This window comes from Sus scrofa, chromosome 8, assembly GCF_000003025.6.
Source record: "Sus scrofa isolate TJ Tabasco breed Duroc chromosome 8, Sscrofa11.1, whole genome shotgun sequence".
Classification (NCBI taxonomy): domain Eukaryota; kingdom Metazoa; phylum Chordata; class Mammalia; order Artiodactyla; family Suidae; genus Sus; species Sus scrofa.
In genome coordinates, this window is record NC_010450.4 from 128664210 (window position 1) to 128678041 (window position 13832).

Consider the following 13832-nt stretch of genomic DNA (forward strand, 5'->3'; position numbering starts at 1 on the left):
GAGTAAAATTAGAAAGAAAAATTTACTTAAAGAAACAATTTCATCTTGAATTTAAAGGACATATTAAGTATCCAAAAACAATGTCTCAATATACAGCATTCTAATATCTTAGTATTACACTAGTGGGTAATTATTTTTCTTAATGGGAAATCCAAAATACACAAAACAAATAATACACAAGGCTTTGGATATGTTTATTTAACTAATGTATTTGTTATAAAATATAATATTTTTATATTCTTGCCTTCATATTGTGTTTTAGGTATTGCACTGTAAGATAAATAAAGTTAGCTCCCATACTAAAAAAGATAGATAAAGTTAACTCCCATACTAAAAAGAAACAAAGTCTATGGTTAAGAAAGAGTCAAAAAGCAGTGCAAAGACCTGAATTCATAACCATCAAGTTATACTTCCTCTCTATAATAGCACAGCTGGATCAAATAATATGAAATAAAATTGTCAGAAATCACTTAAAACAAGAAATGAAGATATACAACTGTATTTAAACGCAGAATTTCAATATACACACTTTAAATATAATAAAGAATCCTGACTTTTAAAACTAGGGGTTAAAATATTACTACCTGTATTGAGCATCTATACCTGCCTTCTTTTACCAGCATCACCCATATTTCTAGCATGGAATCACCTTTCCATCACATCATCACTCTCTACACCAGCATTTGTCATGTAACCTGGTACTAACCAATCACATCATCAAATATTCCTGGGTACAGTGTTTGCTTCAGCATAGTCATGTCAAACAGGTTAAGCTACTCAAAACCAATGACATTCAAATACGGGATTTTGTTTTGTTTTGTTTTGATCAAAGGGAAAGATAAATTGTTTCCACCGGATTTGCTGAAAAGATAAAAACCCATCTCAGTAGCTAATGCTGGCAGTAGTGTCACCACTGCCTTTTTGAAAATGGAAACTGTACACCAGAAAGCAGTGCAAAGAGACAAAGGCGGAAAGAATGACTGTCCATGACATTGCTTAAGCACTAGAACAACCATACCTGAGAAAACGTCTCCCTCTACACTTTCAATTACATGAGCCAATAACGACCACTACCCTTGATTTTTCTCAAATTAATTTATATCGGGCATCTCTCATTGACAAACAAGAGTTTTGAATTAATCACCACATCTGAATGTATTCTATAGTCTTGCCATATTGTCACACCTATGATTTAACTCTCAAAACAGCAATATGAGGTATGAAGGGCATATTCAATCTCCATTTGATAGAGGACCACTTTTTGAATGACTTCATTAAGATAATAATTGAATATATAGATTAGACAAAATTTTAAAATATGAAAAAAGTATATGCCTTCCTAATTAGCTCAAATGGTAAGAAAAATATAATAGAGGCATTAATCAAGTAATTGGAAGCGAACTGAATGTGAGATGTGAGGGGAATACATATTGAGATTTTAAGAAAAGAAAAATAATAGCTGCTTTACCTAAGGGTAGAAATCAGAAGGAATTAGAAGCTTGAGGGGCTAGAGAAGTCATTAATTTAGTTTAAACATATTTAGTATAAGAGTCTCGTAGGACATTTAGTTAGACAAGTATGGTCAAGGACTTTAAACATTAGACCTGAATCAAGAGCCTTCAGAAGAATACATATCTCTAAGTTATCAGTAATGTTGAGAGTTGAAGCTATGGAGGAGGCAACATAACCAACACTTTTTTATGGATTTTCAGATTTCAAGTTCTTTAGCAATATCACTTCACATAATACTTGCAATGACCCTGTAAAGGTGGTAACAGATGTAGAAAGAAAAGACTGAGAGCTTAAATAAATGTTTCCAATTTCCAGATAACATGTAGCAGTGTTAGGGTTTTAACCAAGGTCTCTCTGACTTAGAAAAACAAAAACAATAATAATAACAAAACCTATGGGAAAGAATGAAAGATCCTCTTGAAGGAAACTGTTTAAATAAGAAAGTGGATTCGGAGAATACAAAGGAGTATCAAAGTGAACGTAGGGTAACAGGAAGAAAAAGGAAAGCCAGTAAACAAATGCTGTCTACTTCAGGATATACCTTGGAATAAAGAAGAATGAATATTTATGAAGTAGCTAAGACTGGAAAAAAAACATTTCATGTAAGCAAGTAATGCTATTCATTAGTTTTGAACAGAGTCACTGAAAGATAATTAAGAGAATTTAAGATCTAATTTACAAATATATAAACTCATATATACATTGCAAAAAATTCATTTGAGTTTTCTAATACAATTCAGTTGGCATATATGAGATGTAATTTTCCTCCTATCAGACAAAACATGGCTTTTGGAACCTAAAAATTAGACTATATTAAGAGTAGTTAAATTGTTTTCACTTTTAGATTGTATTAAAACTAAATTACCATCATTACTTTCTGAATTGGTTAGTATTTCTTTTCTCTCTAATGAGAATATTAATACTGACTATCTTCATGCAATCAAATATATGCATTACTCCATTTGAATTCAACATTATTGAATATAACATTAAGGGCTTTTCTAATTGATTTCACAAAGAGTATCAGACACTATCATGTTCCAGGAAACTCAGTCTTCAGGAGCTTTTTTAGTAGAAAGACATTAAGAAACAGACAACTATGGTACAGTTAATCTAATGGAGAAAAAATGGTAGGTGCTTCAAGGTAACTTCCACTGCAGCCAGAAATCCTTGGCAACACCAGAGTAACCTAATCTCCAACTTGAGACTTCAAAGCAGGCATGGCACTACTTTTGCTAGAAAATCATCAGTAGGTTTTCTCTTTTTATTTACTTAACATATAACCAGATATAATCCCAGTTATGTGATCTTTCAAGTCCATGGATCTTACATTTGCTATCGTGAATTTAATTCTCTTTGGCCATGATAAGAAAAAGTCTATTATTTATTCAATAAAAGATCAACCTTAGGGGTTCCCATTGTGGCTCAGTGGTAACAAACCCAACTATTATCCATAAGGGTAAGGGGTCTATCCCTGGCCTAGCTCAGTGGGTTAAGTATCCAATTTGCCATGAGCTATGGTGTAGTTTGAAGATTTGGCTCAGATCCTGCCTTGCTGTGGCTGTGGCATAAAGCCCCTGGCCTTGGAACTCCCATATGCCTCATGCCTGGCCCTAAAAAAAAATTTAAAAAAAATCAAATTTAAATTTAAATGAAGCTTGGTCTGCTTAAATGGAAAAATATGGAAACATTAAATAGTGTAACGTTAATACTTAATTTTAACTCCTTATAAATGTGCAAACCAAAGTAAGGCAAAGAAATTTATACTTAAAAGTGATCATAGTTTAGATCGTTAGAGACTGCAACTATAAAATAAGGAATTCAAGAACAATACATCCATCATCACATTGTAAAAGACATGAAGTGCTTGAGTCTATTATACACATCACTAAGGTAAGGTAACAAAATGAAACTTGAAAGGCATATAGTTCAAACACACAAAGTCAGGAGACAGAAGTTATTCATTGAGGCGTTTCAGGATAAACTGATTTTTAAAATGTGCAAAATTTAGTTCTGTTCTCTCAGATTCTAGTATAAATACATTTATTATAAGTTCACAATTTCTGAGTGATCTAAATCTGATCAGTTATCTAATTATTTAATAAGTTTTACAAAGCTCTGAAAAATCAAATGAATAACTTACTGTTTGGAAGGTTCAGAAAGTTTTAGTTCTTCTCTTTTCTTCATTTCTATTGTTGGTTCCACAGGAGTGAGAACTACAGCAGCACATGAGACCACAGAGTGGTACGAATCTTCTCGGCAAACTGTTTTATTAGAAAAATATAATTGTAAATGTCAAAATTATTTCTCGACTATTCTCAATTTCTCTTTTATTTTTGCATTTTATTTTCAAATAAGAGAATTCAATGAAAACATTATCATTAATTTATCATTCATTATCATTCCCTGCTGTCTTTCCACTCACTAGCTATATGACCTTATGCACTTACTCTTTTCTTTTTCTAAGCCATACGGCAGAAAAGACCTTGCCAACATTTTCTAATCTTTCATTAAAAAAATATTTCAATGAAGAATAAGGAGTCCCAAAATTATAAACAGTTAATCTTTGCAACATGAACACACCTGTTTAATTAGCACCAAAATCAATAAACCAACAACCTAACACTCCCTGCAGTACCCCTTCTTTACCACCATGGTAGCTTCCAAGCAGAAATTATGATTACTTATATAACTCTAGATTAGTTTTGCCTATTTCTGACCTTTATGTAAATGAGTTCATATACTTTTGTGTGTGTACTTTTTCATATATGGCTTATTTCATTCAACAGACATTCGTTAAGACTCATTCGTGTGTATCAACAGTTCATTCTCATAGTTGTGGAGTTTTTCACTGAATGCACCACAGTGTATTTACACATTCTACTTTTGATGGACACCTGGATTGTTTCTGGTCTGAGGTTATGTCAAAATACCTATAAACCTTCTTTTTTTGTTTGTTCATTTTTGCTTTGTTTTTTGTTTTTTTGGTGCACAAATAGGTTTATCTTGGATAAGTATCTAGAAGCTATAATCACTCATAAAGTATGCTCACAGGCTTTACACTCAATTTTAGTAAATACTGCCAAGGAGTTTTCCGAACCAACTGTACTAAATTACATTCCCTCAATTACATTGTCCTATGTCTATACTAAGATTTGGTTTTGTCAGTTTTTTCTTTTTTAAACTTTTATCATTGTATTAATTTTATATCACTGCATAACAAATTTACATAAATCTAGCAACTTAAAACAATGCCATTCTCGGAGTCCCCGTCGTGGCGCAGTGGTTAATGAATCCGACTAGGAACCATGAGGTTGCGGGTTCGGTCCCTGCCCTTGCTCAGTGGGTTAATGATCTGGTGTTGCCGTGAGCTGTGGTGTAGGTTGCAGACGCGGCTCGGATCCCGTGTTGCTGTGGCTCTGGCGTAGGCCGGTGGCTACAGCTCCGATTTGACCCCTAGCCTGGGAACCTCCATATGCCACGGGAGCGGCCCAAGAAATAGCAAAAAGACAAAAAACAAACAAACAAACAAAAAAAAACAATGCCATTCTCTTCTCTCAAAGTTTGCATGTTAGAAGTCAAGGTAGACTCAACTGTGTTCCCTGAGTAGGGTCTCATAAGGCCCATGTCAGGTTGACAGCCAGCCTGTACTCTTATCTAGAGTCTATAAAGAAAAGATTCCACTTCTGAGCTCATTTAGGTTGACAGCAGAATTTAATTCTTTGCAGAAAGCAGCACTCAAGCTTCTTTTACATTGCAGGGTATTGGCTAGGCACTTTACAGGTCAATGACTAATGGCCTATCTCAGTGATTCAAAGCAATCCTCACATTTAAGCCTTTTCCTATTTCAAATCTCTCTGATTTCTTCTGCTGCTAATAGCTAGGAGAAAATTCTTCTTTAAAGGGCTCATGTGACCAGCTTGCATCTCTACAGATTATCTCCTTGTTGATTAAGTCTACTGATTAGTAACCTTAATTACATCTGCAACTTCCCTCTTGTCATATAACATAATATAATTACAGTAGGGTTAGGATGAGGGTTAGGGTTAGGGAAATTAGGGTTAGGTTATTATCTTTCCTGTGGAGGAATATTATGTGTCATCTTAGAATTCTGTCTACCATAGCTACTTCTATAATTGTGTATCCATATCACAGCATAGCTTTATCTTTTCCTAATGACCGATACAACTGAATACACATATTCAACACTTTACATGGTTCTGATACACACAAATTTCAGTTACATGTTTAGTTAAAGAACAACTCCCCAAAATATGGTTCAAATTCAGTTAGCAAGTTAGCATGGCATATTGACTGTAAGTAATTATATAAAGTACAAACTTCTTCCTACTTCTTCAATCCACAAACTACACAAATAAGAGATATACATCATGATCAGTGACACACATATTACCTCTTTAAAGGCTGTCAATGATTGGTCACTACGTATCTATTACTCGGTGTATAGTTGCATTACTTTCTTCTCTCTTCCAGTGATAAACTTATGTGACATTTTACAAAAATGGATAATCTAAGGAAATAATTTTTCAATAGAGATGAAAGTGTAGCAAATAAATAAAAACTAATATTAGAGGAAGTGATATTTGAGTTTATTATAAATGAACAGCCAATAATTCCTGATATAAGTACTCACCTGAAGAACCATGATGGGGACAACGATGCAGAAAGAGGAAAATAAGAAAAATGATATCGCAGATTAATGAAGGAGAGGACAAAACTACAAAGAGCATGCACGTCAGCCAAGAAGTACGGGGCCATGATCTCGAAGACAAAAAAGGGTAAGAGATGATCTCAGTGTTCTTCAACTTTCTCCTAAAAATATTTGCCGAATTACATAAAGAAATATAAAATAGATGACCACTGAAATCAGAGCTGAATTTAAAACAATCTTGTGGCATTCAAAAGGCAAAGATTTCTCTCCAGGATATATCGAGGAGGAGCAGCCCTGGTTTTCTCATCATCTCTCCAATACCATTGAACATATTTTGTTTTTATTTTTTAATTTAATTTTCTCTACTTCTTGGCATGAGCTTTGAGTCTAAAACAAAAAAATCCCATCATAGCTGGGAGAAGAAAAACTATTATAAATTTCCACTGCTTCCTTAAACACTGCTAGTGATGGAATAGTTTAAGAATAAAAATTACTGACTCATTCGTTTGTGATAGCGTCAACTTATTCAATAAATATTTACTGAACTGTATGTTCCAAGAAATATGCTTAATAGTAGGGTTCTACTGTGAGCAAGAAAGAAATGTCCTCCTTTCTCCTCAAGATTTGATGAAGTTTTAATTTCTTCTAGAGATATCTCTCAAGCATTCAGGCAATAAACTTCTGACCAAATGAAAAAATTTCTCTAGATCTCTATGAGGGAAAATACAGCTAAATTTTTTGTTGTTGTTGTTGTTTTGGTTTTTTTTGTTTGTTTTTTTAAAGGGAGTGAGAGAATGAAATAGGAAAATAAATAAAAGAGAAATTTTTTAAAAAAATAAAGGAACATTTGTTTACTCAAGGTAATATGAGTATCAATACTTAACTTTTATGATCTAGAGGTTGGAACAATTAACATTGAACTCAAAGGTATTGAAGTTTAAAAAAATAAATAACCTAAGTCAATAAGAAAATAAGCCCTGTTAATTGTTACATGACGAAAGTGACAATTAATGGACCCATCTAAAGATGGATGGTTGGGTGCTCTGTGTAAATGACTGAGTTTTTAGATTTAGCTGAAATTAAATTACACTCATTTTAATATCTTTTAATTTCACTTATTATAAGACAAAAGAATTAGCATAATAAATGCAAGCTAGGCAAATAAATAATAAGAGAAGTTATAACTTCAAACACAAGTGAATGAGAAAATAAAAGGGAAGTACAGGTTTTTCAAAACAAAAATACACCTAGACTGTCCTTTCAGAGGCTGGAAGAAAAGCAGAAATAAAAGAAACCTTAGCAAAATGTCACTGAGAAGAGAAAGGATTTCTGAGGGTCAAAAGAGTCATGGATATTCCTGTGATCACTATATTCTGATAAAGCGAAAGATGTTCTTCCAAATCATGGTACACATATAAAAAGCAAATCATAGGAATTCCGCTGTAGCTCAGCAGAATTGAGCCTGACTAGCGTCCACGAGGATGAGGGTTCAAACCCTGGCCTCGCTCAGTGGGTAAAGGATCCTGTGTTGCCATAAGCTGTGGTGTAGGTTGCATATGAGGCGTGGATCTTGCTGTGGTTGTGGCGTAAGCTGGCAGCTGCAGCTCCCGTTAGACCCCTAGCCTGGGAACTTCCATAGGCTGTGGATGCAGCTCTAAAACACAACAAATTAACAATAAAAATAAAAAGCAAATCATAACCTTGTATCACAATGGCCATGATGTGAACTAATCTCCATAGAGATTTGGTTAGTAAAGGAGTTTTTGGTTATTATTATCATATTTTGCCACATAAGGAATGCATAGATTTCTTTTGAAGAATCCTAGGAATATTACTAACTAAGTGGGAAAACATATTTATCATTCAAAGAAACCTTTATGATACAGACTAAAAGGAAATTTCAAGCTTGAAAAAGACCTATGAAGTTATTAGAATTTAAAAGTTTGCTTTTTACAAAAAGATCCTGGAGTTCCTGTCGTGGCTCAGTAGTTAATGAATCCAACTAAGAACCATGAGGTTGTGGGTTTGATCCCTGGCCTCACTCAGTGGGTTAAGGATCTGGCATTGCCGTGAGCTGTGGTGTAGGTCGCAGGCACCGCTCGGATCCAGATCCCACGTTGCTGTGCCTCTGACATGGGCTGGCGGCTGTAGCTCCGATTAGACCCCTAGCCTGGGAACCTCCATAAGCCTTGGGTGTGGCTCTAGAAAAGACAAAAAAAAAAGTCCTAAACTTTTGTTGCCTTAGAGTATTTCACAAAATAATATGAATGTCTTTGGGAACAGAGAAAGTCTATATACTAAAATGATATTTATTTAATCTCCCTGATAAAACGCTTTAAAATTTTTAATTGAAGCAGCGAGAAATTTAAACAATTCTGATATAAATACTGAATTATTGCTAGACTCTGAAAGGATATTACACTATAAGATCAAAAGGAAGTAAAATAAGAACCATAGTTGTTAGCCAACACATGTCTCTATCTCACCTCTTTACAAATAAAGAAATGAGTACATTTTAAAACGTTAGAGATATAAGAAGAAAATAATACATAATTTTTATGGAATAGTTATTGTTCATCTTTTTCATATTTGTAGGATTAGGTAGATGAATTCGTACAAAAAGTACTGGAGTAAGATAGTTTAATATGATTGATAATTTTGTTGAACTATATGAAACTGAAGGCAAATGTTTTCATAATAGAAAAATTGCTTATGTACTATATATACACCATTTTAAAGATAAACATAAAAATTACTACAGGAGTTAAATTTTGGCTTATCCGACAGTAGGTAATTTCATTTTCTTTATAGTTTTTAATGTTTTCCAAATTTCTTACAGTGATCTTTTTTTACTTTTATAAACAGGAAAAATAGAACATATGTTAAAATATAATCATGAAAACGGAGTAGATAAACAGATGTGTGAAATATTGATATTGGCCTCAAAACAGTGTAACGTCCTGAAACTCCTTCAGGAAAACCATTTTTCTAATTTAACCAGATTAAAATTTAATGTCATCTTCTAAATATATTCTCCATTCCCCTCTCTCTCCCCCTCCAAAGATCACTTTTACAAAAGGCACTGTAAGTGACTGGTCGAGTTGATTTTTCTAAAATTGATAAAGAGACTACACTTATTTTATAGATTCCCCTCAAAGCCATCAATTTCTGTACTACCAGGGGCTTTTGATTTTTAATCTAAGTGATTGAATCACAGTGGTACGCTTAGGTGTTGTGAGGCCTGGTTTGAGGTAAGGATGATTTCTGTGCTTTCCAAATCACATCAAATTTAAATGGTTCACCATTCAGATTTAACTCTTATGATGGGAAAAACTGTCTTTAGGAGAAAGCAGACAATGAAACAATTAGAAAGTCCCAACTTTGAGTTATTCACGTTATTTAACTCATCCATAAAATTATCCTTAAAATGTATGAAATATTTTATTAACGTCTAAATTTTAAAAAGGAAATTTTATGGAATGATAGATATTTTAGAATGTAACTTAAAAATCATGAGCAGTATCTAGACATCGCATATTCAAGTTGGTTTCCAGCTTCCACAGGTTGAAAAAAATCAATACATTTTTCACTACTGCTTCCAACCAGAGATGCAAATAATAATTGGAGGCACCAACCTACAAATTTATATGCTAAATTTGCTCTTCTGTGAACATAATCATTGTTATAAATGTACGGCATGAAGAGCAAAAAATTCCATCATAAGCCTCTGTTGCTAGGGAATGTCAGAGGAGTGCAGACAGAAAAACTGAAGTCCTTATTTCTTCCTACACAGATAGAGCCTTTTTGCCAGGAGTGGGGTCAGTAATTGGGGCATTCTGAGAAGGTCGCACGCAGAACTTCGGGAACATCATCCACAGGAAGTCAGTTGTCAGCAAGCATCAGTCACAATAAAAAGAACGATTTGGACACGAAAACTGACAGGTGATTATGAACGTACACAAACAGGAGTTTTAAAATAAAGGAAAATGCTTGAGAGTCACAAGATTTCCTTATCATAAGGTTTTGTTCCAAGTGCTACTCTCATTTATTTCTAGGTAAAGTATGTGAACACCAAAAATGATCAAAACTACCGGGACTCTAAGTCCAAAGTCTTAAATCTTAGGGGTGGAGTAAAATTATTACCAGGTGTAAGATTGAGTAGTCTGTGCAACTACAGCCTCTCATACTAAATGAAGACAACTACCATATTACATCACTTATATGGGAAAGAGAAAGACAAATACCATATGATATCACTTATATGGAATCTAAAACATGGCTCAAATGAACCTAAAAGCAAGACAGAAACAGACTCACAGACTTAGAGAACAGACCTCTGGTTGCCAACCGGGAGGGGAAGGAAGTGGGATGATGGGAGATTGGGGTTAATAGATGCAAACTATTACATTTAGAATGGCTAAGCAATGAAGTCCTGCTGCACAGCACAGGGAACTACATCCAATCTACTGGAATAGACCATGATGGAAAATAATATAAAAATATATATATATATGTAAGAATATATATATATATATATGTAAAGAATAGAACATATGCTCTAGAAAAGTATACATCACTATTGTGGAGCAGAAATTGGCACAACATTGTTAATCAACTAGAATTTAATTTAAAAAGTTTAAAAAGACTGAGTGTTCTGACTTTGCCGTGTAACTTTTATTACACCACAAAGAGTATCCTACTACCTGAAATGACTCTGACTTATTGCTATATTCTACAAAATGTTCCTTTTACATTCATAATAAACTGAGATGCAGAACCTAAACCTTGAAATTTTAAGATGATATTTTCCTCCGGTTTATTTTTTTTGGTTTTGTATTTTATGGCGTGGAAGTTCCCAGACCAGGGATTAAATCCAAGCCACAGCTGTGGCCTGATCATTTAACCCACTGCATCAGGCCAGAGATCTAACCCACACCTCTGTCCACAGTGACTGGAGCCACTGCAGTTAGTTATATGGCTAGAGTCTTCTCTTTTTTTAAGGTTGCACCTTTGGTGTATGGAAATCCCAAGAGCTACAGCAATATGGAATCTGTGCCACATCTGTGATCTTTGCTGCACCTTGCAGCAAGGCAGGATCCCCAACCCACTGTGGGAGGCCAGGGATTGAACCCACATCCTCAGGGACACCGTATCAGGTTCTTAACCACTGTGTCACAGTGGGAGCGTCTCTCCAGTTTTATATATTAAAACAATTTTATTTAATTACTGAACTTCTATCTTTATTTGGTCTTTTAATTTATAAAATCAATTTTACAGCATGAAGAAAGCAATATATTTTTAATAAATGTTCACAAAAATGCCAAAGATTTATTAACAGAGGCATTTTGCTCTTTCATGCAAAATTAAAATATTCAAATTACTGAGGTGTCTAGAGGACAGTTAACTTACAAATATCATTTATAAGTACATTTGAAGTCACCAGTCCAATTCATCAGAGTAGTTTACTATCAATGAGCAAATCGTAAGCTTAAAAGAAAAGTATTGCTTTTTGACTTGGAAGTGATCACTTTTCTATTTTTCTTTTCAAATATCCAGAATCCACATATTAACCATGCAACTATCCATCAGTAAAGATTAACCTACTGAAAGCTAATATTTATTTAATAAATGCTTAAAGAATATTATGTGGTAGGCATAGTTCTATGGGTTAGCTGTGCATTTATACTTACAGTATTGCCTTTGCCCCACAGAAAAATCCTGTGTGGTAAGTACTCTTTGTACACTGTTCAAGGTCACGTGGCTTGGGAGGAGCAAAACCAGAATTCAATCAATTTGCCTCATGTCCCCATGATATTGACTGTATTTCAAGTTTATTCTCATTTAAACAAAATGTATTGAGGGGTCTGAAGTAGTAAATTTAATAGTTGCTCTTTCAATTATGTTTCTATTCAATAATATTCTTATATTTGAATTCCTTATCCTAAGAAATCAATGTAATCATTAATCAGTTTGCCTCAGAACTTAACTTTGACTCATCATACAAATGCTTCTAGTTTTAAACTTCGCCCTTCAAAATGACTAACAAAAAATGTTTTACTATTGCTCCACTGGAGAATGAGCATCAACTGTCAAGGTGAAACCTGTTATTAGATACATTTGTGTATGGTACGGAAAGATATATAATTTGGAAAAACAATTTTTTTTCAAATTTATTTGTAAACAGTTGCTGTTGGGCGTTATTTTTATTTATTTATTTTTTTTACTCAGCACTGTTAGTAAGGTCTTGGGATACATTAGTGAATCTAAATGGCAAAAATACATGCTTTTGTGGAATAGACATTTTCTACTGGAATCGATTCTCAAATCGAATTTGCCTCTCTCAAGTTTTTCATCAGTAAAATATGAATAACAATATCTTCTCAGGTAGTTCTAAGGATCAAATGAATGAATGCATGTGAAGTACTTAGGATAATGTTGGAGAAATTGTAGAAAAGTTTTAAAATGTTCACACATATTATTATTTATAACTACTTTGGATCTTTTTGACACACCAGACTCTAGTGTGTGAGAATCAAACACTGATCTAAATGTGTTGTGAAGGCATTTTGTAGATAGGATTACCATCCATTACAACTGCCTTAGAGTAACGGAGATAATTTGGCTAATCCTTATTCCATCAGTTGGAAAGCCTTAAGAGTAGTTGAGGCTTCCAGATGAAGATAAAAATTCTGCCTGTGTCAAAAGTGTCAGCCTACCCTTCCTAGCTGGTATGCTTTCCAGATACTGGACTTCCCAAGCCAGTCCCTACAATCATGTAAGTCTTCTACTGGCTCTATTTTTTTGGTTGATAAATATACCAGTCAACAATCACATTTTAGTATTACTTCTAGTCTTGGTGAACCTCTAAATATATCCTTTGAATTAACATCCTTAATTCAGTGCTTACAAAAGGCTCTTCTGATGAAATAATGTTAGTCCAAAATTGAATGAGAAATTGTAGAATAACCAGATGAAATATGTCATTGCATTACAACCATAAATAAACACACTTTGAGCAAAAGCAGGTACACAGATTCGTTACATTAGTGGCATTCACTGAGCTATACATGTGCAGACATTGCAAAAGATACTAAGTTAATGAATATATAAGACGAAGTATGTGCCATGATGTAACTTAGCATTGTAGGAAAATAATACCATATAAGAAGTTTTATCATAGAAGCTGGCCAAGTAATCAGCAGAATCAGAATAGGAGGTCTACTAGTAAGTAAGTGTTACTTAGCACTTATATATTATGCATATATAAGGAAGTACTCAATAAATATTTGTCTAATGAATGAGAGATTGAAGAAAAATGAACTGAGGAAGTAGGAAAAAGAAGTTACCCAAGCACAGAAAAGAGTACTAAAAGGCAGTGAGATATTAGGAAATACCTTGAGAAATTTAAATAATTCAGTGATGCTGGGGCCTAGACATGATGAAAGACATTGAGAAAGAGAGATGTAGATTACTGGTAATGCCTTAAGAACTAAGAACCCCTAATACATTAATATTTGATTCTGAAGTTAATGACGATGTACTATGAATCATTAACAAAGAGGTAACATGACTTGCTTTATATTTTCTACAAATAGCCTGGGCAACATCTAAATATAGGCCCTATCTCCCTCTTCTCTCCTGACTGCAG

At 33.9% G+C, this 13832-nt stretch overlaps 1 protein-coding gene across 10 annotated transcripts in view; it reads right to left on the bottom strand.

The window, feature by feature from the left end:
* Positions 1-13832, bottom strand: part of CCSER1 (coiled-coil serine rich protein 1) — a 1224168-nt gene that overhangs the window by 935044 nt on the left and 275292 nt on the right. For all 10 annotated transcript variants that reach the window (XM_021100741.1, XM_021100737.1, XM_021100740.1 and 7 more), the window contains one exon: positions 3656-3776. In XM_021100741.1, coding sequence (XP_020956400.1) covers positions 3656-3776 — 121 coding nt within the window. The remainder of the gene's footprint in view (positions 1-3655; positions 3777-13832) is intronic.